At 38.9% G+C, this 27,126-nt stretch overlaps 1 protein-coding gene across 1 annotated transcript in view; it reads right to left on the reverse strand.

The window, feature by feature from the left end:
- Nucleotides 1-2,244: 2,244 nt before the first annotated feature.
- arid3c (AT rich interactive domain 3C (BRIGHT-like)) overlaps nucleotides 2,245-27,126 on the reverse strand; it is a 75,235-nt gene continuing 50,353 nt past the window's right edge. Inside the window, exons 3-8 of the mRNA XM_051074936.1 lie at nucleotides 25,799-25,871; nucleotides 16,984-17,167; nucleotides 14,736-14,980; nucleotides 12,778-13,053; nucleotides 11,446-11,535; nucleotides 2,245-9,486 (exon numbers count right to left, since the gene is read on the reverse strand). Of these exons, the coding sequence (XP_050930893.1) occupies nucleotides 9,314-9,486; nucleotides 11,446-11,535; nucleotides 12,778-13,053; nucleotides 14,736-14,980; nucleotides 16,984-17,167; nucleotides 25,799-25,871 (1,041 nt within the window). The 3' untranslated portion in view covers nucleotides 2,245-9,313. The remainder of the gene's footprint in view (nucleotides 9,487-11,445; nucleotides 11,536-12,777; nucleotides 13,054-14,735; nucleotides 14,981-16,983; nucleotides 17,168-25,798; nucleotides 25,872-27,126) is intronic.

Below are 27,126 nucleotides of genomic sequence, written 5' to 3' on the forward strand. Positions count from 1 at the left end.
TTTTTGCCCAGCTGTGCGAGCATGGAGCCCATCAAACATTACTGCTACACACTGGGGTACGGCGGTTGTCGCATGGACAGGTGCTTGTGCGTTTTATGGAACTGCAAGAAAAAAATTTAAGAATTCTTGCAAGATCACAATTGACCACTGAGGCATTTTGGATCAAAGCGGCCTGCCTGGCGGACACATTCACACTCACAATATTCACACTCACACTACAATGAGATGAATGACAATAAAAACAAAAGCCAGAAACCACCAGGACTTTAGACTCGCTGTCACAACCATCACACCTGACATCACATCGCATCGTATGCAAGCCCAAGGTTGTCATTAGTTTATGAATGAACAGACTGGCACAGAGTAAAAACTTAAGGACTAATTTGTTTATTGCTATGGCTGTTGTTAATGTAATGACTGCACATAAACAAGTGTATAGCTGTGTCAAAACCTGTGTTGACATAATGTGCATGTGAATATGGAACAGATTTTCCGTTTTAGTTAATTGTCTGAAAGAGATCTATGACAGAGCTGTATGTATGAGTAGGCACCATCATATCTTAACAAAGTCATAGTACCCTCTCATCCCAGCAGAACACTGTGCTCCTAGAATGCAGGTTTAGTGGTGTTTCCTAGAGTTTCCAGTGGTAGAATGGGAGGCAGAGCCTTCAGCTATCAGGCTCCTCTACTGTGGAAGCTTCTCCCAGTTTGTGTCCAGGAGTCAGACACCCTCTCTACATCTAAGAGTAGGCTTTAAACTTTCCTTTTTGATAAAGCTTATAATTACAGTAGGCTTACTTATCATGGTGCTATAGGGCTAGACTGCGGAGAGATTTCCCATTATGCACTCTGTACATATTCAAATGCATGTTATTGTCATCTTCCCTCTCCCAGAGTTTTGTGCTCATGTCTCCTTCTGTCTCCTTCTGTCTCTTTCTGCAGGCATTTCTGCCTCTGGAGCTGTAGAGTCTGATCTGTGCCTGCAAACCATCTACTGCCCTCAATGATCCTGCTCAATATTCCCCATCTTCTCTCTCTTTTCATATATGAAAAGTGCCTTGAGATGACTTTTGTTGTGATTCGGCGCTATTTAAATAAAATTTAAATGAACTGAATTAAATTGAATTGAATTGAATTGAAGGCCAAACCACACAAAAGAAGTTATAGAACTGCACATAGACAGTATACTGGATTTGAGATGTACAGAAGCAAATCATCAGCATTGAGGACAATTTGTGCATTGCTCCTAATTGTGAGATGCCTTCAAAGGCCCTTTGTTACCAAAGCCAAATGGGAAAAGGCTCAATTAAAATTGTGAAGGGGTGATGGTGGACAACTTTGTTTGGTGCCACAGGAGAGCAGAGCAGAGCAGCATCCACTGGACTTCAGTGTTAAGAATATTCAGGAAAAAAGCAGAAAGAATATCTTTCTCAATGTAACCCACCTGTATTTCCTCCCACCAGGCACATCTACATCTAGGTTCTACAGCAGAGCATACAAGTGGAGCAGCAAAATACCCCTCAATGAACATTCACTGTCCCTAACAAAAATAAATACTATGGTATTAAATCAGTCTCTGGTTGTTCCACTCTGCTTTGTGCCTGAACTTGAGTTCCTACCACCACCCAGGCAAGAAAAGACGGTCCATCCAGGCTATCAGACGTTATGATGATTCAGAAAGCAGAAACATGAAGACTAGTGAAGGTGGAGAATAAAGATGATGAAGAGTCCATGAATGACGATGGAATCCCAGAGGCAGTGGGGTGATGGCAACTCTTGCAGCAAAGTTCAGTCTGGGATGTGTCGTCAATAAAAAACTTGCCTTCAACCCCTTTAACACTATAACCGAACACAATATTCTCACATTTCAGATTAATGTCTGCAACTATACAGCATATTTGAACAGTATTTGACTTTCAACTCAGTTTAAGCTAACCGCTTGTCTTCAATTTTTACTCACTTGTTACCATCTACTTTTATAATATCTAACGTTTCGGCAACTTTCCTTCACAGGAGCTGGTTTCTACTGCCACCCCGAGAAAGTCTCCATTCCCTCTAAAAAAAACTTGTCATCATCACTCTGACTTCACTTCCTCCAATAGCCGCTAAGGAGGACTAATGGACGATAACAACATACCTTAATATGCTGTCTGGTGTCCTTAGCTTGATTATGATAGCTCATACTGCCTGGCTACACCAACATAAAATTTTGGTTAGATGGGTCAATGACTACTCAGAGAGTGTTTTTATTAGGAATCACAGTAGTGCAATAACAAGAACGACACAGAAAAAAAAAATACTTAAGTTAAAAGCATGTTTTTATTTCTAAATATGCTACAAGTCAAATTGCAAAACAGGAAAATCTCTTTCACCTCTTTTTTGGTATATTTTTAACCCCTGAGCACCACAATCCAGCATTCCCATAATGCACTGGATATATCTAAGATGAAGAAAAGGGAAATAAAAGAGACATTTAAAGCTTCATACACAGCTAATAAAGCGATTAGAGTCTAAAAACTACCAGAATAGCCTAGCTAAAGTACAAAGTAAACATGTTATTTGATTACATAAGTCATTTATTTATTTTTTTCTGCATGCAGAGCTGTTGTTTTCTCTTTGCTTGTCTGCTCTGCTGATGGTTATGACCTAACATCAAGTGAGCACGGTCACAGCTTGAAAAACTCTTTGGTAAGAAGAATGCCAATGATTCCATGCTGTGGCCTCACGGTTGTGTCATCTGAAATGTTCAGTGATTGGCATCATTCAGCAGTATGTACAGGAGAAGGGGCTGTGGAGGGGACAGTCATGAGGAATACACTGTGCCAGTGTGGTGTTTAAAGATAGAGAATCCAAGACAGGGATGGATCGTGGAAGTAGAAAATGTCCGGTCCTGAATGAACCCTGATCCAGGGGCATCACGCTATGTGTGGCAATCCTAGATAGCCATCTCATGTACATTTCAACTGTCAATTATTAATTTGTAAAATTTGTTATGGTGAGAATATTAAAAATACAAAGTCACCAGATGGTAGGCAATGTATCTAAGTTGGAAAAATGATATCAGGCATGTGCAAAGAAACAATAAGAATCCTGACAAAGAAAGGCATTATTTATACCTTTTATCCGTTAAGGGTCATGGGGAAGCTGAAGCCTATCCCAGCTGACATGGGGACTGCCAGTCCATCGCAGGACCTGCATATAAATTTACATATAAAATCAAAGATTTCTTCCTCACTCACTGACTGAACTTTTGTTTGTACTAAGTGTAATGGAAGACACCTTTCTCTGTGGAAATTAATTATACTTGTTTTTTTCCACCTTAAAAGAAGATTGCCTACCACCCACCAAGTTTGGATTTTCAATGATCGCAGCCTCTGAGTGATTGAAAAGTCTAGGGTTCTGATCCAGTACTGTGATACATGCTGCGATGGTTCTGGATTAAGGGCATTCTTAAATATAATTCATCATTACAAATATTAACTGGGTGGACCCAAGACAATCCTCTAGGATCTGGACATCAGCCATGTGACACTTGTTATGAAAGTTTGATAGAGTTGTGAAGTGGGAGAAGTAGTGCTGAAAACTTCAACACATAAGCTCTGGAGTGTCCTGGACAAGTAATGATCCTTCAGGTTGATGGTATGGCCATCAGTTTGAATTTTGTCAGGCTGTTCTTTGTTGACAGCTTGGTATGGCAGATGGATATAAAGTCTATGATAACCATGGGCTCTGCTGCTGTTGCTATGGGAAAGAGGCCAGTCAGAGCTGCAAATTCAACAAGGTCTTTGTCCAACTAAACTGCAAAATAGGTCCTTTGTCATTGTCTGCCAAAATGATCCACATAAGTATTGTTCTTACCCCTCCTGCCCCAGTGCCTCCCAAAACTGTTGACAATTATGAAAACGACAAGTTTTACATAATCATGAGCATAGTTAAAAGAACTGATTAAAGTCAGAGTTGGAGAAAGATTAAAAAGACCTGTTGACTCTTGGTTGGAGACATGCTTGCTCCCCCATGCTTTGCTGACCCAACCATCAAACCCCATTTAATCTATGAGAGGTTTTTCTTTCAGGCAGCTGGCAAATTCAGAACACTTCACCTATTTTTACATCAACAGGCTTGTAACACTGACTTTTTTATTATTTACGAAAGACAAACAAAAAACTCTGAACTACACTTTAACTAAAATAACTTTCCCACTTCACAGCTCTATTAAATGTGGATAAACGTGTGTATGTTTCTGAGACAGATAGTAATACAGTTATCTGAGGTCTGAGGAGACCTGCGCTCTGCCAGGACAATATGAACACCACCATGGCTCAACAATACTCCAGATTATCCAGATTGAGAGGTCTGTCTAGTCCATCTGTTAGTATTCAAGTCCATTAATACTAAGATGATATCACTGTTTCAAGGATGCAACACCAAGTGTATAAAGAAGTGATTTCTTCTTCTTCTTCTTTCTTCTGACTTTTTTCTTGGACTGTTGCTGTATCTACCGGCAGACATGTCTGATTGCTAGAGAGCACATTTCAAGTAAACATGAGAATTATAAAGCACAACCACCTTCAACAGCTCAACTGACAACTGATGAGTCAGCTCATCTTATTGGCTGAGGATTGTCCTCTGCTGCACGATTGTGTTTGTACAATGTCAACATCACCATCTATACATACAGTCACTACAATATATTATTAGCTTTATCAACAGTAATCAGCCTAGAGCACTGCACTATCATCGTGAAACGAGACTAGTCTAAACCTTTAGATAGATTAAGTGAACTGTGAGCAATCTGCATGAAAAATCCTTCACAGTGAGGAAGACAGCCACTTCTAAAAAGCACACACAAGACTATTCGTAGGGCTTTATCAGTGGTGGAGCTACAAATGTTTGTCCTGAGGGCATCATTTCATAAAAGGTCATGGTGTTATTAAAATCGAAAGTATTCATCCCCTATGGAACATGAATGTGCTTAGTATATTAATATTAATCTGCCTGATGATATTTTTTGTATAAAGAGGAAATTTTGGCCTGATGGTATTTCTGGAGTGAGGTCAGCCAGCTATACCACAATGTACTGTGTGTGAAATCAGAGTATAGTAAACATCAGGTTCTGATCATTTATCTGCAGTTCTGTTAAATCAAATGCCATTTATGGCAGAAACTGACACCAACACCAACATGCCAAACTATGGACATGACAAATGTGTAATCTCTGATTGAATTCACTGGTGCAAGGCGCTGTCTTCATCTTTATGTTCATGTTTTCATGCAGATTGGATTTGTTTTGACAAGCGTCCGTACTGTGTCCCACAAAAGGCTGTTTTGTTGCGCCGGCACAACATCCAACATAAAAAGCACTTTGAACATGTTGCCTAGTTTTCTAATATAATCTATTGGGTTTTTTTTTTCTTTAACTGAAAAGGATCTGTATTCACACAAATACATGGATATGAAACACCATGAACACACTGGTAATTAAGATTGTGGACATGCTCGTTGGCACAGTCTATAACAAATGAGGTAGATGTGTGTCAATAAAATATTCCCTTCTTTGGTATAATCATACAAAAAATGATAAAGAAAAAAAAAATCCAGTGGTCTATTGAAGCAAAACATTGATTTCAAATGGCTGTACAATAAAAAAAAAATTATGAGGTATATCTTGTATTCAAACTTTACTATGACTATATACAGGTAGATTGGTGAGGTATCTGCATTCAGAAGACTCTTAAAGAGGGTTTGCAAACAAAGTGGTGGAGTATAAAACACAATAAATAAAACCCTATGTATCTTCAAACTGTTTACCATTTCTCCTCACAATCAAGAAAATATTTTATATCTTTATGAAAGCAGAAAAAGAAAAACAGACAAAAATGAAAGAGGCAGAAGCTCTTTGTTAGACACAAGTGCATTAAAAAAACAAACTTGGATTTGCAGTGTAACCACTGTGTGATTGATGACTGTTTCCTACAGACTACATATTTTCATATGTCCTGCTGTCACTTGCTTTATTTCTGTTCACCTGCTGCCTACAGGACTGAAGTGCTCTATCCCTTTCTGTCACAGTCATTTCTCTAAGAATCCAATGCCACATGAGAACTTTCTGGATTAATTTCTTCCCCAGACTCTGTCAGCAGCATTTCCCCACCAACATCACATCAGCTTTGTGCTTCTGTCTTATTATGTTAACAAACATCATTGATATTTTTGGCAAGTAGGCCCTGGCTTTAGTCACTGTGCACTGCAGAAGATCTTTTCAAAAAAATAATGCTGTCTCTTGTGCTGCAGCTCTACCACACTCAGCCTCAGCAGAGATTTTGTAAGTATTTCTGACCACAACCACAAGAATGGAGTAATAATGTTGGTTGCAATATTTACCCTAATGAATGAGGAAAGCATTAGGACCAGAACAATGCTTACCATCACATCAGTTTAACCTGTCAAGTTACTGTACACTCTGGAAGGCAGAGAGTAAAAGAGGATTTTTTAAAATGTTCTTTTCTTGTCATCATGAGAAATATATTTCATTCAGTCATTTTGACTAACAAGCTTGTTTTTGAAATCATTTATGTTTTGAAATTTTGATGTGCCTACTCCACAAATAATTTATTCTATGATCAAAACGATGTGGTCACTTACATTGAGATCCCAGCAAAAGAAACCAGGGAAAAACTAAACTAAACTAATGCTGTCAGCAGTGTTATAACTTATCAGTGATGTAATACCTCTTCTAGTGGCCATATTGGAGGTCCCTAAACAAGAGCTGTGTACAGCCCTTTGCTGTCTCACCAGAACTGAATAGACATGATTAGTTACTGTGCAGTTTGTGGCTTGGAACAGGTTATTTCATAAATGATACATGGAAAGAATATTTTCTTTGATGTTTTCATCTCCTATCATAGCTGTTGATAATACATGCGATTCACACACTAGCTAACATACTAAAAACAACTGTGTTCAAGATTTGTATTATAAACTCATCCTAACTGTTGAAAGACTTAATGTCCCAGGATGCAATATAACATACAAGTATGGAAAGGTGCAGGAATGAGTCTCAAAAACCCAGAAATAAGTTAGAATTTTCATGGGTCAATGGGTTTTTGAATAAAATTACATCTGTGACCAACTTAAGTTTATGATACCTAAAAGTTTTATTCAGCAAGAGAATCTTCACAAATGACCACCACTTTCATGATTTTTGAAGCTTAAATGCAATTGACAGAGGTAAAAAAGCTACACCTATGTGAACTACACCGTGGTGGCACAACTTCAGTGTCACCACCACTAAACTTCCAAATTGTAATTTGGATTTGGTGTGCTTACCTCTTCTACAAAAGCCCTTCTTTTTATTCTTCTTATTTGAGGTTTTTATGTCTTTAACAATAGTGACAGTAGAGAGACAAAGGGTTAGCGTTAGGGAAAGAGAGCAGGGCAATGACATGCAGCGAAGGGTTGGGAGTCAAACTGGGGACTAGCTGCTCAGAGCATATGCGCCCACATGGTATGTGCCTTTCCATTGGGTCTTCAGGTCACCCCACAAAAGCCCTTCTTGTAATAGTTTAGACACAAAAGGTTAAAATTAAAATTTAAATTAAAAGTGGGGTATTGACATAAATTATGTTATAGAATAAAATATAAAAATGTCTTGAGCTTGTATTAACCACAGACCTTATTTCAGGCCTCTAACCAAAAACCCATTCAAAAAACCCATTGATTTTGAGGGAACCAGATGTGTTAAAATGCTAACTTATTTCTGGGCTTTAGGACTCATTCCTTCAGCACTCTATATGTCAGGGCAAGAAGCCTTTCTGCCAGCTGTCCTAGTGACCAACCTCTGTGCTGCATTAAAAAATCCCCTGTGCCTGAAAAAGTTTCTTCCCCTTATACTACCATTGTAAAAGAGCCTGGTAAACTGCTGAAATGATGCTACAATAGGCAGACAAGGCCAATTATTAAACTGTATACAAATTATTATGAACTACTTTGAGAAATTATAATTTTTGGTTGTATGCTCCACTGAAGCATATATTTTTGTATTACTATAATAAGTGGATATTATGCTTAGATGGTGCCTATCCTGAAACAAAAGTACTCAATCTCAAATTAACTGACACACAGTAAACACGGGGCAGGGTAGTATTCCAGTGTAATACTGGTTGGCTTCTGGCAAGCTGGTCTGACTGGTTTGGGGCCACATGTGAGAGAGGGCAATATGTCTGACAGCCCATTTTGGCTTTGACTGTTAATCTGACCCCTATAACATATGTCTATATAATATTAGTTTACAGACACAGTGTTTGTTACTAGTGGATAGAGCTTTGTGTTATCCTCATTTGCATGGTTCCATTAGCCTGCTGGCTAGTTAGCCAGCTAACAAGTCAAAGAACCAGCTGCTGACTTCACTGTGTTTAAAAGAAGAGACTAGTAAAAGCCACTAGAAAGAAAACCACATATCAGACACTTCACTTTCACTTCTAATGTAGCTGTGTGAATGTACACATGCATCACTCTTTCTGGCCTTGTTGTTGGCTACATGTACATGAGTTCCAGTGTTTCAGAAGAACACCTGATGTAGTTGAGAGATTTTGTCATAAGTGTCTGATGAGAACATACTGCTAAGAAGTCAGGCAGCCTTTCCTCAGAATATATGATGATTTCCACTTCAGATGTGCTTTGCCTGTCTGTATTCTTGCTATAATCATCAGGTTTGATCACTGGTGCTAAAGCTCACTGTAAGTGCTGAACATGTACCAGCAGATATTTGTTTTCTTCTTTGGTATCAGCTATAAGCAGTGAGTTTCTAAGGTTTGTCAGAAAGCCTACAAACATAAACTGTTTGTAGGCTTTCTGTTTCTATTATTATTTGTTGCTGAGGATTAGCTGTTCAGTTGTCTCATCTTTTCATTGCAATGGTGCGCAAGAGGGAGTCTTCATTTGGCTTCATCCAGGTTACCCCTTGAGTTGGTGGGCAACCATGCTTTTGAACTGTTCCACATTGAACAGATGTCTTAGAGTTCATGAAAGATGGCAACACACAAAGGTCAAATGCCCTCGACACACACTACTAATTCAGAGCAGGAGGAGTGGGAATGAAGGGGGCAGGCAGATCTCTTGTCAAAGTATTTGTAAATACAAGTTTGCTGCTTTTCAATCTGTTGGGTGACCTACAAGTAATGTGGGTGAGTGGGTGGAGGGAAAGCCACCTTCAAAAGCTCCTGGAGTTTGTCTGATGATCATGTCTCCAGCTACTTGTTGTCTCTGAGAAGAGAACGGACCTCATCCCTGGTGGAGTGGGAGGAGGGCAGGGAACTCAGGGTGAGGAGTTCCTGTGTCCATGGAGTGAGGAAGAGGAGGAGGATGAGGAAGAGGAGCAGGAGGGCTGGAACTGTGTGGGACTGGTCTTTCCCTGAGTCTGAGAGTTGCTGTGTTTCCCACGGCGTCCCGTCATCCCTGCAATGGCTGACTGTCGAGCAAACAGGACACCTGAGGAGGAAACATTCATCAGCCTCAAACTCTACGCTGTCCTGACAACCAATGATAATGATATTTCCAACCCCTGGCAGGTCTGACATTGCTCCAGCATCCCTTTGCCCTAACCCTAGTCTACAAAGGATGTGTTTCAGCCATGTTTTTTCAGTTGTGTATCTCCTTTTTAATCTTTACACTGTCTCCATCAGTGGCATAATGTTTCGTTTTTCACACACATATAACTGTGACCCAACTAATGTCACATAGCTCTTTTGAAATTACAACTCCAAGTAAGACTTGCATAATTAAGCCTCTGTGGTGGTCAAGAAGAATGAAGAACTGTCCAGAGTAAGAGTCAGCATGACACATGGGATTCATCCTAACAGATTTTTAATTTTTATTTTTTAAATCTAGACAACAGAATTACTGGATTGTCTCTGGAAAAAGGCAAAGGACTGACTGGCACCCGAGTCAAATAAAAGTATCAAGTGCGTGTACATATACAGAATTTACAAAGAAGTGCCTTTAGTATATTATTTGCTCTTTAAAGTCATATGTGTGGAATTAGAAAATGTTCTACTTTGGTGTCCCTCAGTAGTAATTTAGAAAAAAAGTACTGTTACAAGCTACTTGTGGATCTGATCCAGGGACACTGAGAGGAGTAGGCTGAAAAAACACAACAGACTGCACCAACTGTCTCATTTTCCTACTTACAAAAGTGTATGCTGTCAGAATATACAGTGGCTTTCACGTAGCAGTATTATTACTAATATTGCAGCTAGTTTATATAGAACTGGCCTTTTCCAGCAGGTCAGTATTATGTATAATGTAATGTATAAGTTAAGCACTGAGCGGAGCATTATTACAATATATATTTAATTTTATATGTCATGTATTTAATTTACTTAATATCATTCATTCTGTCTAGTTTTACTACTGCTACCTCTGTCCACTCCGCATATACATATAGATATCTGGGAGAGAGATCCCCCTCTGTTGCGGCTGCGGCTCAGGAGGAAGAGTGGGTCATTCACTAATCAAAAGGTTGGTCGTTCCATCCTCGGCTCTTCCATGTCAAAGTATCCTGGGGCGAGATACTAAACCTCAAATTGCCCCTGATGGGTGAATGTGACATATAGTGCAGAGCACTTTGTGAAGTCATTAAGACTAGAAAAGTGCTATATGAGTTCAGTCCATTTACTCTTCCTAAGGATTCATATGTTCTACAAATTATAAAGCTCTTGGAGACAAAGTTGTGATTATGGCTATAGAAGTAACACTGATGTGACTTGACATGACTATGTTGGCTTTGTGCAGGTGATCAAAACTTCTGATTCTGCTGCTGAAGAAACTGAACAATTCTGACACAAAATAAATCGAACCATTTAAAATGTTAAATGTGAAATTAAAACCTATAAATGACTGTAACCTTTGAATTTAAGGCATTTTAGGACTTTTTGTGGACCTGCAGTATTATACAGATAATAAAGATATGGTCATCTTCAGCAGTAACTGTTACATTTCAGCATACTTATCTACAGACCCGCAAAAAAGAAAGACTACAGTGTCAGCTTGTGGCAGGATGACTTGCATCAAGTCAACACTCTGCCAAACACTGGCTCTCAAAGAGGGAGCTCAGATATGATGTGACGGCCACCAGGCTTACACCCTGACATGAATGGCCTATGTTAAAGCAGAGAGGCAGTAATTACTTCAATACACAAGCTACCTCCATTTACACACACACACTCACACTCTAGGCAGGCACATAAGACAATAAGCCCCATCGACCTCAAATCCACAGGCCCAATTTCGAGATATTTAACTTTTTTAACTCTATTGGACTGCCACTTCATTACGATGGATTTTATAGCAAAGACATCAAATTGCGTAGAGGACTAAGCACCAGGGTGCTGCTATAACTTATTGAATTTCCTGCCTGCAATTACATCAGCAAACGGCCCCTCTATTTACCTGTGTAGACAACTCCATTTATTTCTATTGACATGTTGATGCTGCTAATGCCGTTGGTAGACAGGTTCAATGCGGTCTCTTGTCTATCATCTGTCAAGAGAGGAGGCAGAGAACGAGAGAGAGAAAAACTCAATATGAGCATTTAGAAAGGGAACAGAAGAAGCAAGAGGAGCGCCCTGGTGGAGTATTGGTGATAATTCAGAGAGTGACAGGATAAGGAGAGCTTTATTAAAGAGTTCTGGGGAGAAAGAACTGTCAAAAGATGTTACAGCCATTTGTACATGTCAGTTATGGATGAATCCTATCACAGCACACAGTTGGAAAACTTGGCTGAATAAATGTGACAGGTTCTGAAATAATAGAAATGTCTTAAGAAAACAGACCAGCCCTACACACACACAGTGATCTCAGTGAGCTGCTGTGATATCAAACCATCTGTAAACACAAATTTATCCGTCTAAGTGCATCTGGGTAAAGACAAATAATAGTGTTTGGATGTAATCTTGAAATGACAGTGTTTATATGTGAGAGCCAGAGCCAGACGACCAGTGTGGGAATTAACCTGAGAAAGATTCTCACTCATTCTTCCATCACGTATCAAGTGCAAAGCCTGCTATTATGACTAATATGAGAGAGGCAGTGATGCAGACAGAAATGATATCACACTTGAGCAGATAGGGCCCTTATTCTTCCTTTAGCCTCTATCATTAAGTCATATATGACTTATAGCTTGTCATGAGCTGTGCTGGCTGCAGCCAAAGCCCAGCCAGACAAGCATTTTTAGTCATAACGTGCTTGATTCTGCCTGTGGTTGAGAAGAACTATTTCTTCATAACATCTGTGGAGCTGAACTTCAAATTACATGTGTTATATGATGGACTATGTGCGCATTAGTGGTTGGACAGCCCATCTGGCACAGCCATTAGCTGTTTTTGACACAGCACCCACAGTCGTAGGCACACTGTTATTTAAGTCTGATAGAAGATAGCTAACAAACTCAATATTTAAGTATAAATTATGAATTAAAATCAGGCTTATACTCATTGAGTGTTTTGACAAAAACTGAAAGATAGATCTTAGATCTTAGACATCACTCTGTTATATTAGATGCACATCAAAATGTAATAGTTTACATTACAAATTGATAACTGTTAATGTTTCTGGGAATAAGGAAGGTTATATTGTACAATGACACACAAAATTACATTTTCTAAAATCTTGGCGACAGCCTGATAATACTGAATTATTGCAAATGATAAAGCTCAGAGAGCACAGAGGAACACTAAAACTCTACACAGGTCAGTGTAGTCAAACCTCCTGTGAGTGGCTCACCTCTATTGTTGAGTTTGATGTTGAGGGGCAGCTGGGTGGCCATTGCCAGCAGGTTCTGCTGCAGGGCATGCTGCATGATCCTCTGCTGCTCCTCTGCCATCATCATCATCTTCTTCTCTGGTGGTTCACCGCTTTCCAGTTTCTCTCTGAGCTGCTCCAGAGCTGCCACCTGCACGGCTGCTGCTGCCTGAGCAGCCACAGCTGCTGCATGATGGCCACTGGGTGACATGGGGAGGGTGACCCGGCTGGGCAGGCAGTTGGCCATCATAGACTCCTCTGGAGAGAATAAGACCATTAAGAAAGTGAAATGTAAATAATAAACACACATCTGCATGCTTATACATGTGTAAAGTAATGTAAATAGACTGTACATTTTGTATCTTCTCTTTGCTCTCATAAACACACTATACTATGTGTGTGTGTATAATATGTGTAATATATATAATATGTATATACTGTAAGCTTAAAATATTCACAGGAAATATACTAGTTCCTGTCAATGTACTAGTTGTCAATATAAATCCACTAAAATCTATTGTAAACCTTTCATGAGAATTATTATTTTATTATTATTATTTTTCCTAGTATGTCTATGCTACTGCTTCACAATGTTGCTCATTTACATCTTACCAAGGAGAATCATCATTTATCACATTTTTATTCCTACATTTCTGCTTTCTATTAAGTTGGTTGTTAATGGATATCACTGTTTTTGCCTGTGCTGTAGACATGACTGATGACTTAACGTGGACCTGCAACCCCATACTCTTTGTGGTGCATTAGTGTGTCTCGACTTGGCGGTGCTGATATGAGGAAGTCCTGCAAGATGTTTCCTCTTTGGGGGAAATGACCAAAATGCCCACAAGTTACATGAGTATGAATGGATGGAAATGGGGCAGCTATTGTGAAATCAATTTCTGACATGTGAACACACCAACTTCTTCTTAAGTGGCCGGATAATCATGCAACAGTTTCTCAAATAGATGTGATCTGTGTAGTACATCATGTGCAATCTTTGTTTTGACAAAATATTCATAGATGAGGAAATGAATCATCCTTCAGAGTGACAGAAAAAGAATTTGTTTATTTTAAATTTGACCCGCTGACTGCACCATGAACAAAATTAAAAGCAGAAAAGAAAAAAAAAATCACTATAGACTATATTTGCTGAGACAACTGTCTGAAGAAGACCTACTGCACTGCTTTGATCAGTGGAAGAAAGACACTGAAAAATGTTTATATTCAATAAAATTGTATTACAGCATCAGTCTCGTTATTTAATAGCTGTACCGTCGTACTTACCACTTGGCTGCTTTAAGAGGTTTTTATTTTGAAGAGAACTACTGTGCTTATACACTAAGTATTTCCAGTCGCTTCTTTTTTGACCATCAGTGAACCTTAACACAGCCTTTGAGGAAAAGAGGGTGTTATTCAACTTAAAGGCTTTTAATGTGAAACATCTGTACAGGAAGCATAATTTCATTGAATTCAGAGGAGAGTAGCTAAATAACAAAGTAGAACAAGCTGCAATTAACTAGTGAATGAAAACAGGAATCTTGGTTGAAAGAAAAAAGTGAGAACAACAGAGTGGTGAGTATGACATGACTCTGCTGTTGTACTGATGGATTAGTGCTCTGAAAACAGACATTATATTATGCCCAATGTTAATATATCAAGACAATAGATAAACATGGAGGAGGTGCTGAGTGTGAATCTACAGCCAAATTAAAAGAGATGCAGATCAGAAAACAAAGACCTCTGACCAAAATATTATGAATTATACTTATACCTGCTATGGAAATGAGAAATACAGGCCTGTTACTAAAATCAGCCTTTTTCAAACAAAAACTTCTCTGCAGTTTAGGTAAATAGTCAAGACTTTGTGGTATTGTCAGTTTAATTTGTCTCTAAAATCTTGTGTGTTAAATCTTGCCTATCTTTGTATCATCTTAATTTACCTTTCTTGATCACAGGCACCTGGGAGATATGGCCACTGTTGTGAGTTAGTGTAGGTAGGTGGGTCATCTGTATCTTTGGTGAGGACAGGAGGGTGGGGGTGCCCACAGGAGAATAGTTGAAGATGGCAGAGCCATAGCTCTGCCGACGGCCTTCCCGCCGGTTGCTGTCAATAGCTGCCTGAAGCTCGCCAGGGGAGCTTAGTCCCCGCTTTTCACATTCATATGGGTAGAGGTACTTCATATACCTGCAGGGAAGAAGAAGAATTCAGTGATTTACTTGGCTTTTTGTTACTGTGTCACTTTGTCCCATGTGGTCAGTCAATCATTAATCAATCGATTTTTGCAGGGCAGGAGCAGGATTGAAAATAACAGTCCAACAACGAAACAATGACCATTCAAACGCCTTACCTTTATTATTCAATTATTTCAAGGGTTTACCTGAAAAAATTAAATGGTTTCACTTACAGTTTAATTGCTTTGGTTTCAAGCTTTGACAAATGAAAATAAATAAGACTGTTCTCCCCTAAAAAATGAACCCATAGGTCATCTGTACAGCAGCTTTATGACTCATACATTTTATTGCTAGATGACCTCTAGGAGCCATTGTAATTATGACAGGAGCAAAGGAGGAAGTTAAGTGACATAGTATAAAGTGACTAACCTTAATGAGGTAAAGTAGACTAATCTAACCTTAATGAAGTATTGAACCCACCCCTGACAGTGGCCAATGCTGGTGTGGATCTGGCAGATTATTTTGTAGCTGTTCCTACAAGCCTGGTCCATATTATTTTCATTCTGCTGACTGACTGTGAAGTCCAAATGACTCCCTACACCTGTACATAGGGTGAATGTGGGCCATGTCTGGAATGGGGCAGAAAAAAGTTGTTTTTGAACAACTAACCAAAAAACCTACCAAAAACTACCCGAACTGTGACTGCATAACTAATGAAGCATAATTGCAGGTTAACTATACTAACCATGCCAACAAAAGTCCAGTACACCTGCCACCAGTACACTCGTTCATATCAATGGAAGGGACAAATTAACTATATGGTGGTTAAAGCTGGAGGATTTGTTGTAGTATAAGTTCTTCATCATGTTGTGTCCCCCTTTAATTGGAAATAGGATCGGCATAGTGTCACTTCTGACAGCATTTTTCATGGCTGCAATTGGTGTGTTTAAGTGCATTTAAGAGGAGTAGTAGTAGTGGTAGTTGTAGTAGTAAGGAATTAGAAAAACCTGGTTCTCTAGTGTAATTTGTCCTGGAGAACAGGGTTATCTTGCCATGTGTATGGGTCACCAGGTTTCTAATCAGGACACACACACAGTGAACCTAATAATAAGCCATATAAAGGTTTTTTTGAGGTAAAGGAGAAGTCTTATTACTGACATGCTGTATGCATGGTAACAAGGATACTACAGTGCATGTAAACACACTGACTGTTAGTGTATAATATTATACTCATGTCATGAACATCCACATTCATTCATTCATTATCTATACCGCTTATCCTAAAGGGGTGCGGCGGGGAGTGACATTGGGCGAGAGGCTGGGAACAGCTAACACATAAAGACAAACAACCACTCACACTCACATTCACACTCAAATTCAATTATAGAGTCACCAGTTAACCTGCATGTCTCTGGACTGTGGAAGGAAGCTGGAGTACCTGGAGAGAACCCACACAGGCACAGAGAGAACACACAGAAAAACACCTGATGCTCCTCTGCTGTTCTGTTTACAGTCATATAAATAATTTGAAGTAACAGCTCCTCTAAGGGTTTAGACAAATTTTCAGTCCATTATTCCTATAACATTGTGCAAACATTTGTTTTTTTGAGTTTCAGAACCCTTTGTATCTTTTAGACGATATAAAATGAAAACATGTCAACCTACAGACAACTATTTCATTAAATAATAATGATCACTAATAATGTTTTCCACCTTACTGTTAAAAGATGGGATTGTGAGGTGAGGAATCCCATGCAAACACAGAGCAGTCTAACAACACTGGGACTCCAGTGGATTAACTGCCAGGCCATATAGAATACTATAATTACTGTGAATACAGCAGGGATTGGCAGGGAGAGACTATGTATATGATGACTGTGCTTTTCACCTGCCTGGACACATGGAATCAAATTTAAAGAAAAGAAAGGGCTGAATTTTAATCACAGCATGGTGTTAGGGGAGCAGTGTGAGTGGAGGTATCATCTATCTGAGGTCATCATCTGTGCTTGTACTCACTGTGTTCGGAGAGTGAAAGCTGCACTGGTAATAGAGGTAGGAAGGTTAAGGCCTTTGGTGATCTCACGCCATATTTTCTTATTGATGACTTCCACTAAGCCGCCTTTTTCTGTGACGAGCTTGTAGAGCATGTAGAGATCCAACACCTGCTTGGCCATGATAGGAATCCGATTCACTGGAGTCCCTGCAGAAAGAAAACACAATATCCACAATCAATTCCATTAACTTTGGTTCCTCCCATCAATAGGCTTCTGCACCTTCTTATAAGGCCAATTTATCTTGAGCCAGTCAAATGTCTGACAGCTCTGTTAACAGCAGGAAATATAACTTTGAAAAAAGTCTCTAATGTCTTATCTGTGCATGACCTGAAAACTGCATAATTATTTAACAATGTGGTATTTCTATGACATGATGAAATAATCTCTTGACATAAATTTTGTGCAAATATTTAATGATAAGACATTTTTATCTCATTTTACTATGTAAGCCAACAAACATAAAAGCTGTTCATGCACTGTTAACAAGATATGCAGGCATGACATAAAAGAAAAAGTAATGAACGGGGGAAAAAAACACCAGAACCACAGATAAATTGATTCTTGACTTGTTAAAAACACAAATACAATCTGTGGAAGATGGGAGGTCATCTTCTATTAATGACTGCCAACCTGCCCCCTTATTAGCAAAATAAAGGGGCTCAGATAATAATTTGTATTTGCAATTTAATGTTAAGCAATAAAGAGAGAACGACCAGCCCTTTGTGAAGATTCCAAAGTGGTTGACCCTGAGATAATTAACCTGCATTTTGCTGATAGAGTTCCATTGTGCCCATCGGATTTACCATAATAGCGATCAATAGCTGCAGAAATATAGTGCAAACAACAGCAGTGAGGCCTATACCGTGAGGGGAAGAAGAGCTCTGAAGTATCGTCTGAGGTGGTAAAACCACATCAATTAAGGCCAGTAATTACGGCTTCATTTTGTGGTGCTGGCATGTGAACGAATGAGACACTATTAAAACAAAGGATTGATGTTCCCCTTCCCTCACAAGACAAATACGAGCAGTGAGTCTGAAGCCAGAGTGCTTCAACATTGGTCTATCGAGAAGAAAGTGCAGGAGGGGCTTGATTCAGACAAAAAAGTGACTTGGCTGGCATGAGATTTGTGAGTTGGTCTGAAGAAATAACGCAGCACAATTCAAAGGAAGACAAAGCCCAACAATACATAAGTAAGTAATAAGTTATTTTAAGAACTTTCTTATGAGAAAGTTCTTTAAAAAAAAAAGAACTTTCTTATGAGAAGGTTCTTAAAATAAGTTAATTTATTGTCCCTATGTGTACAGAATAAATTGTGACTGAATGGACTAATCCATTAAAGAATAGTCAGTGTAAAAGTGAAGTTATATAGCTCCACAGTGGCCAAAATTTCCATATGACCTCTCAGCTCACTGGTGATTTTGTTAAAAAAGTTAGGAATTTTAAAATATCATCACTGACCTAGACAATCTGTCATGGGCAGAGGAGGACGATGCAGCACACTGACCACCTTAAACAGGTGAGAGATTTAGGATGTCTCCAAAGACTCTAAAGTCATTCTACAGTGGTGCTGTTAAAAGCTTCCTGGCAGAAATAATCACTGCCTGGCATGACAACAGCATCCAGGACCACAAAGCCCTGCAGAGAGTAGTACAATCAACTGAATGCACTGAGCCAGAGCACACCAAATAATGTAGGACTCAAAGACTCAAACTCAGAGAAGTCTAGGGAACCCCCACACTACCTTAATCCTCCCACTGCCCCCAGTGCACACTTGATGTACACATTTTTTCTATGTATAATCAAAGTGGGTAAATTAGAAATGGTTAAGTAAAAAAAAAAGTATTGTAAAACTAAAGACAGTTTTAGCAAGGAGAGGGTATGACCAGTTATGTCTGATGATCATCCCATTAATTAATTCATTCATTCATTATCTATACTGATTATCCAGTAAGGGTCACGGGCAGGCTGGAGCCTGTCCCAGCTGACATTGGGCGAGAAGCAGGGTCCACCCTGTACAGATCGCCTGTTCATCGCAGGGCCAACACATAGAGACAAACAACCATTCACACTCTCATGCACATCTATGGGCAATTTAGAGTCACCAGTTAACCTAAAGTGCATGTCTCTGGACTGTGGGAGGAAGTTGGAGTACCCAGAGAGAACCCACACAGGCACAGAGAGAACATGCAAATTCCACACAGAAAAGCCCCTGGCGAGCCACAAAACCTTCTTGCTGTGAGGCGACAGTGCTAATCACTGCACCACCATGCCGACCCATGTCTGATCATAATGTCTGAGATAATTGAGTTCTATCGTAAAACAGTGGGATACAAAACAAAACCAGCACTAGAGATCTTTGGCCTCCACCCTCCCCCTCCAGCTTATCTTTATTACCACTGATTGCAATGAGTATCTGTGCTGATCTATAAAACTATTATTTTGTTGAAGACACAATAGCCAACCAAACAAGGATTGAGGTAATAAATAAAGTCTCAGCCTTTGTCTGACAGAATCTGAGGAGAGATAAGCCTCGTAAAACAAGATTTATGTGCTTTCAATACTGAGGGTGATGTATTTGTCTCTGATTCCCTGAAAGAGATATACAGAATAAAAGAGTGAGGATGGAGAGCTTTTGTCAGCACAAACTATCTAATCAGTCTATGTATCATTATGACAATGAGTAATGGTGGACAAGGTGGAAGAAATCTGCTTTGCACAGAGTCTAACAGTCTTATTCAGTTAACGCCTCAGCTGCAAAGAGAGGAGGAGTTTGTAATTGGAACAATGTAGAGCATCAGGGGCTCTGGTAGCGCAATAATCATCTTTATGCTTGGCTTCATCGCTGACATGTTCACTTTGCACTGAGCTGATAATGGGATGAGAATTTCTCCTCCTCATTGACTTTGCTCTTTTAACCCATGAAATGAACAATTAATGCTGCGTCACAGGGGAAACCAACTGTTTATCTACTTCTGTTCAACTCCCTAAATGAAGAGGAGGAAGGCATAACACATAGACTCAAACCTAACCAGGACAGGAAGATTCAGGGCCAGAACATGATGTTTTAGGGATTTAAGTAGAATTTCAATGACCCCAAACCATGAAGTATAAGTCTGGTGACATTCTGTATATTTGTCTTTCTGTCCCATAAAAAGAACCAAATCAATAATAAGCTGAGTGTTGTGTGTGTATCAAAGCCTGATATATCTTGTGTCACAGAGCTCCACTGTTGTCACACACACTGTTCTGCTGCCCCAAATACTCAGTCATTGTGATTTTGAGAAAAACTATGGTGACCATCTCTCTCTCTCTCTCTCTCTCTCTCTCCCTATATATATACATATATATATATATATATATATATATATATATATATATATATATGTGTGTGTGTGTGTGTGTGTGTGTGTGTGTGTGTATATGGTCTGTATCCATGGAGGCCCCACCCCACAACCCACAGGACACCCACAGGTCCTGTGTGCATGCCCTGATGGCTCAGAATTGTTTTGGCAGCACAAGGGGGAGCTACACAATATTAGGGAGGTCCCACGGATGTTGCATCAGATTTGGATCTGGGGAGTTTGTGGGCCAGGTCAACACATTAGGCTCTTTGTCATGTTCCTAGAGCCATTTGTGAGCAGTTTTTGCCGTGTGGTTGAGGCATTGTCCTGCTGGAGGAGGCCCCTGCCATTGGGGAGTGCTTTTGCCATGGGGGGTGTGTGCTTGGTTTGTAACAATATTTAGTCAGTGGTACGTGTCAATGTAACAAGATTTATTGAGATAAATACCAGAACCCAAGGTTTCTCCAGGGAACACTATATTGTAACCAAACATTCAGTGTTATTCCCTTCACCTGTCAGTGGTCATAATGTTATGGCTGATCAATGTATATATAGCTCAGGTGCCTCCCATTCCTCACATTTATCTCAAAGAAACATCTTTGAGATGTTTCTTTCTATGTTTCATGAGGCCACAGAAAAATTCTGCTGCATTAAAGGTTCCTAAGAGCATAATGGCCAATGACCAATACTACTGCTGTATAGTGACAAATAATTCAACAATAATACATATCACTTGTCTCTTTAGAATAGAATAGAATAGGCTTTCTTGTCACTGTACAGTTAAGTACAACCTTGGTAAAAAGAATTTGTGCAATAAATTACTTGGGCTAAAATCAATAAATACTAAAATCATTAACTGAAAGATGGATAAAAGTTGATGTCTGGGATTCCTTTATTGATCCTTTGTAAATGTGATGTGGTGTAAAAATAAATGTGGTTGGGCAGCTATAATGTTTACCATGATCTTACTCTGTGTGTTAACGTGCTGATATTTGCTAATTTGCATTTAACACAAACTACAGCTGAGCTGATAGGAATGTCATGAGTTTTGCACTCTTGTAGTTACATTTTCTGTTCAAAACATTCCCAACATGTTTTTCAGTATCACACAATATTAATGAGGACTGTAAGAACAATAATTTACATGACCAATTACTTGCCTATGCTTACTTGCCTAAGTTCAACATTTTCTTATTTTAATTAAGAATTGACTGACTGAAATCCCAGCTGACATTGGGTGAGAGAGCCCTGGACAGCAGGGTTGGAACAGCAAGACAACAACCATTCACACTCATATTCACACCTATGGGCAATTTAGAGTCACCAACTGCATGTCTTTGGACTGTGAGAGGAAGCTGGAGTACCTGCAGGAAACCCAGGCAGGCACAGGGAGAACATGCAAACACACACAGAAAAACCCTGGGTGAACCAGGGTTTGAACCGGGAACCTTCTTGCTGTGAGGGGACAGTGCTAACCACTGTGACATGCAGTTGTAGAACTTAAACATTAACTATTCCCTGCATTATCTGTGAGAAGACAGAGAAAAACATAAAAATACAGGATGTCAACTGAAAGGTGAAAGCAGGATGCTGCAGCAAAGTCAGGAGGAATATTTAGTGTCACGGCGATCGAAGACTAATTTTTTCAGGCAACTCTCAAGTAGCCTTTTCTTCTGCTACATAGTATTCTTAAGCAATTAGGTAGAGACAAAAGTTGACTTATTTGAGAAAAAGTGCTGATGGTAGTCCGTAGAGATAATAATCAATTAATAACCACAACCCTGGGGCAACAGTAAATCACCCTGGGTATTTATCAACACACAAAGGAGGCCATCACAGCCATTGTCTGCTCTGCTTTTGATGTAATCTCTCCATGAGGATTCTATGTCTCTGCTTTCAAGGCTGAAAACCAATACAAGGGGGTGACCATCTGCTGCATGACTCAAGCCTTAAGGTTCCTCTGACAAGAAGAAAATATATCAGTAAAATACTGTGCTGCATCACTATCATAGAAAGAAAGGAAAAGACATTAACACAGTACGGTACATGTGTACTACATGAAGAAACATATGACAATGTACAACATATTTTGAAGAATCAAACATACTATCTGACACTTATAAAGACTATGTATTGTCATCATCTTAAGGACCAGAAATGTGGGCAAAGAGAGCAAAGATAGGATGGAACTAGGGCTGGGCAATAAAACGATACCGATGTATATTGCAATAGAACCTTTCCTTGATAGACATGAATAGGTACATTTGAGGTCAATTGGGCTGTGCCTGACTTGATGGTCAAATGTGAACTGCTGCCGACTGCTGGGAAACGACTACAGTCAAGTCAGACACACTTCCCGCCAAAGATATCCAAAGGTATGTCGTTTGAAACATTTAAGGAAAAAGAAAAGTATGAAGACAAATAAAAGTATGAAGCATCCAGGACAATGTGTTCAGGTGTATGGGGGGAAAAGTTGCACATGGAAAGAAACACTTCTGGGGAGATCACTTTTTCTTAAAATTTCTGTTCCATTAAAATCCAGATACTTGAGAATAAAAACCATGGGCCACCACATTGACAGGAGAGCGAAAAGGTGAAATATGAAGGATATATATAAGAGCTTTACTTCTACAGTAACAAACTCCTGAACTAAACTGATGAACAGCTTCTATCTGGAAATTAAAACTATAGTGTTGGTGCACAGATGTAAAACATGAGCTGTCAGAAAGAGGAAATCAAATAACTTAGATCAACTTTGGAAGCGAAAACCACGGGAGATAACTGATCTGAATTCTTAGAATAAAAACTTACTACATGTCATGATGTCAGTGAAGGTTTGAGCCAGTCCATGTGTTTATTATTGTTTATTATTGTTTCCATGACAACAGAGCTCATTGTGCCATCACAGCCATTGTGTGTAGAGACACCATACACTCAAAGTTGAAGGCACACAGAAGCAATGTCATTCTGATGATCTGGTGTCAGATAAGAAAATGCCCTTATGTGTCATTTTGGAAGGCCATGATAAAATGGCAGTTAATCAGAGAATTTAAAAAGTAGACTTAGGGAAATACTTAAGTAGGCACAAACACAAGAAGCAACGTTTGTGCTCTGTGAATATCAGGTTGTTGAACAAACTTAAACAACTTGAATCTATCTATCTTAGGCTCCATGCTGACCAAAAACATACTGTGACAAACATACTGTGATGTTTTCAAGAAACATTGATTAGGATATTTAGAGCAGTCCACTGTGATCACAGTTGTCAGAGGCTAGCAGTGGAGATAGGCTGCTGATCTGCTTCGCACTGACAATGTCTCCCTACACTAAGTCCAAAATCAATCTCTAATTGAACGCTCCAACAACAATCCATACTGTTTCAAAAACCCAAGTGACCACCCACAGCCCTCACGCATACAGCTGGACTGTGGTTAAATGGGACTTTAGTTTTTGGGAAATTTTCAGTTTTTATTGACATATTCATAAAGTTAGAGAAATGTGTAAAACCTAAAACATCCATTTGTACGTCACAATTTTATTAAATACAGTGTATACAGCAGCTGAACATTTTATGTTCATATATGTGCAAGCAAAAATCTAAAATTATTCAATAAAACAAAAAAAGATGAAAAAATGCAGTTAACAAAAATTCCGCTGTACTGTGTGAAAACAAATTTGTTACTACAGTGTAAACGATTAGTACATTTATGACGGAGAGGCATGAATATTTACTACACATTGAAAATTCTGGAATAATCCCAATCATAATCATAATCATACATCTGCAAAAGCTGTATGTGAATTTTTGTTGAATTTAATCTTTAATCAATGTTGTGTTGTAGCTTATTATCAATGATTGTCCCAATAATAACAGTATTTAGAAAATACTGTAAAGGAGATTCAAAATATTGGATTTATTTATTAAGTTTTTTTTGTTTTTTTTGTTTTTTTAAAATCATTTCCTGATCTGTTTTTTGATTAAAAAGCTGAGCCTGGAAACAACTCATCACTAGTCATTCACTCTTCACAACCGAGAAAATATAAGACAATTATAAAATGAAGAAGTGAAAGAATATACTATAAGGTATAATATAAAATTAAATTAGTAAAATTATAAGAGGCATCAGTATCAGTGGCTTTCACTTCTAGTGGGTAATTCATATGAGCTTACTCAATGAAGTTGAATGAGGGTATGAAATTTAGCCTATAACATGACGAATGAATTGTGATGCACCTCTTCTTCAAACTTTAATCTATAATACATGCCAAATATGAAAGCATCAGTGTGTGATAACTGAATGTTTGTACAAACAGTAATTCATCCATCCATCCATTATCTATACCGCTTATCTGTTAAGGGTCATGGGGGGACTGAAGCCCAGCTGAGAGAGAGGCAGGGTACAACCTGTATGGATCGCCAGTCCATCACAGGGCCAACACATAGAGACAAACAACCACTCACACTCACACTCACACCTACAGGCAGTTTAGAGTCACCAGTTAACCTGCATGTGTTTGGACCGTGGAAGCTGGAGAACCTGGAGAGAACCCACACAGGCACAGAGAGAACATGTAAACTCCACACAGAAAAGCCCTGGGCTTGAACCAGGGCTCGAACACAAAAATGTCTTGCTGTGAGGCGACAGTACTAACCACACCATAAGTAACAATGATTTATCCAGAAACTGGGGATTACAGGTCTGGATCTCAACTGTTAAATTTAAAACATATTCATTTTTTTCTATACAAATTGACATTTGTTGTGTACTCAGCTGATAAAGGAATATTCTTTTCTTACACTGCACACAGGATACAACAGAAAATCTGTTCTGGTTAAACATGGTTAAGTACTTTATCTAAACTACAAATAATCCAAATTATTGGCTAGTCTTGTTTTAATAATTCCAATGATGTCACTGAATGGAAATTAAACTCTATAATTTTTTTTTTTTGAGTCATTGTATTGAAAGTCAAGGACAGGCAGGTGAGGACATAAAAATATATATCTGCAGACATTTAAAACACTGTGTACAGAACAAAGAACTCAGAATAACAACAAGATGGCAGAGTAACCTTGTGCTCCTAAAATAGACATAAAATAGTCATTGTAACTGGCAGTGCCTTTATTCTCTGCTGGGTGGTTAACTTCCTCATATTATGCAAGGATTTGTACACATGTCCACTCCTCCAGTAAAACCAGCAGCTGCCAGCAGAATTCTCACATTGAGAAAATACACCATCACAATGTAAGTGGCCAATAAAAGCAGAGCATATTGTGAGGAGGCCTGTGAATGCGCTTTCTGAACTGTGTGTACAACTACATAAACTAAAACCTGTGCTGCTGATCTCAGCCATGAAGTTTCCCTGAAGCTCCACACTAAGGTTACTTCATGACATGACATGTTATTATCTTGTACTAAAGTGGAAATCACTTACCCCGTTTCTGCATGAAACTAAAAAGGTCATCAAGAAATTCTTTGCGCTTTTCATCATCATCCAGTTCATACAACTGAAAAAGAAAGAAAAGGTCAATTAATAATTTATTAAACACTTTCAACAAAGAAATCGACAGCATCTTTGATCAGCGGGGAGGCCTTTGAGTAGTTTTGGTCAGTTAACAGTAGGAAGCTATATGGAGGCCTCTTTAAATCAGGAGAAGCTCTCTCACCTCACAGTCTTCCTAATGTTGCAAAGAAGAACAAAATCGCTGTTTGCACACTGTTCACATACGCTGTGAAAAAACAATAAATGATCCTTGTCCACAGTAACTGCCAGAAACTTAAGATACTGTAGACACTATGACATTTCCATGAGGATAGCCATCATTGGCAGTAAGATTTTTTTTTTTTTTTCAGTTATGAAAATAACTTTAATATTAACTTTTAAGGAGTGATACTGTCCAATAGCACCATAGATTTATGGTCAGTTCTCAGCGTTTCTTACAGGAATGACAGTTTACTGGACCAACAGAAGAGCAGCAGCGAGAATCTCTGCATCTGGAACATTGGTTTATTTACAGTAGCCTGGCAATCAAAGTCAGAGGACTGAAAAGTAACAAACTGTGAAACACCAAGATAAAAATGTAAACCAAAAGACAGGCAAGCTGTGATTTTAGATTTTTTGTTTCTTTGTATTTTAACACATGTTTTAGCTCCTAGTCATGGTTTTGAATGACAGCAGTAGTGGGTTGCAGCTTATGTTGCTGTATTTCTTTGCGTGTTTATTATCAACAAACAAAAGTAAAACCACAGCATACCTTCAACACAAAGACATGCAGTTCCACATGGGTCCTAGAACAATATCAGGAAAATGGACATGAATAGCTTTTTCACATTTGGGAACCTTGGAGAGGTATGGTCTGAACCATCACATATTTAACCCCTTCAAAAAGCTGCCACAGACACAGTCACTGAGCACAAATGTAAAATAGAGCAAAAATCAATTATCTCAAAGCCCTGTGCAAGCTGTTTTAAATATTCTGTCCATCCATTTTTACATAAATAAAGATGCCCAGCTGATTCAACTCCAGTTAACAAATTATCATAACTGTTTTTCTAAGACTCAAAAAGCACAAAAACTAGTGAAAATTTATATCCTTTCTCATATGATGGCGATTTTGATCCATAAATAAGTCTGTGCATTTGACTCACCAATTAAAAGGGGGATTTCTGACAACAATTGCACCATGCTGTATCGGCATAACACAACCTCAGCCACATTAGCACAAAGACTACAGGTCAACAAAAATGACACTGCAGCTGTGC

This window comes from Lates calcarifer, linkage group LG13 (genome assembly GCF_001640805.2).
Source record: "Lates calcarifer isolate ASB-BC8 linkage group LG13, TLL_Latcal_v3, whole genome shotgun sequence".
In the NCBI taxonomy this organism is placed as follows: Eukaryota; Metazoa; Chordata; class Actinopteri; family Centropomidae; genus Lates; species Lates calcarifer.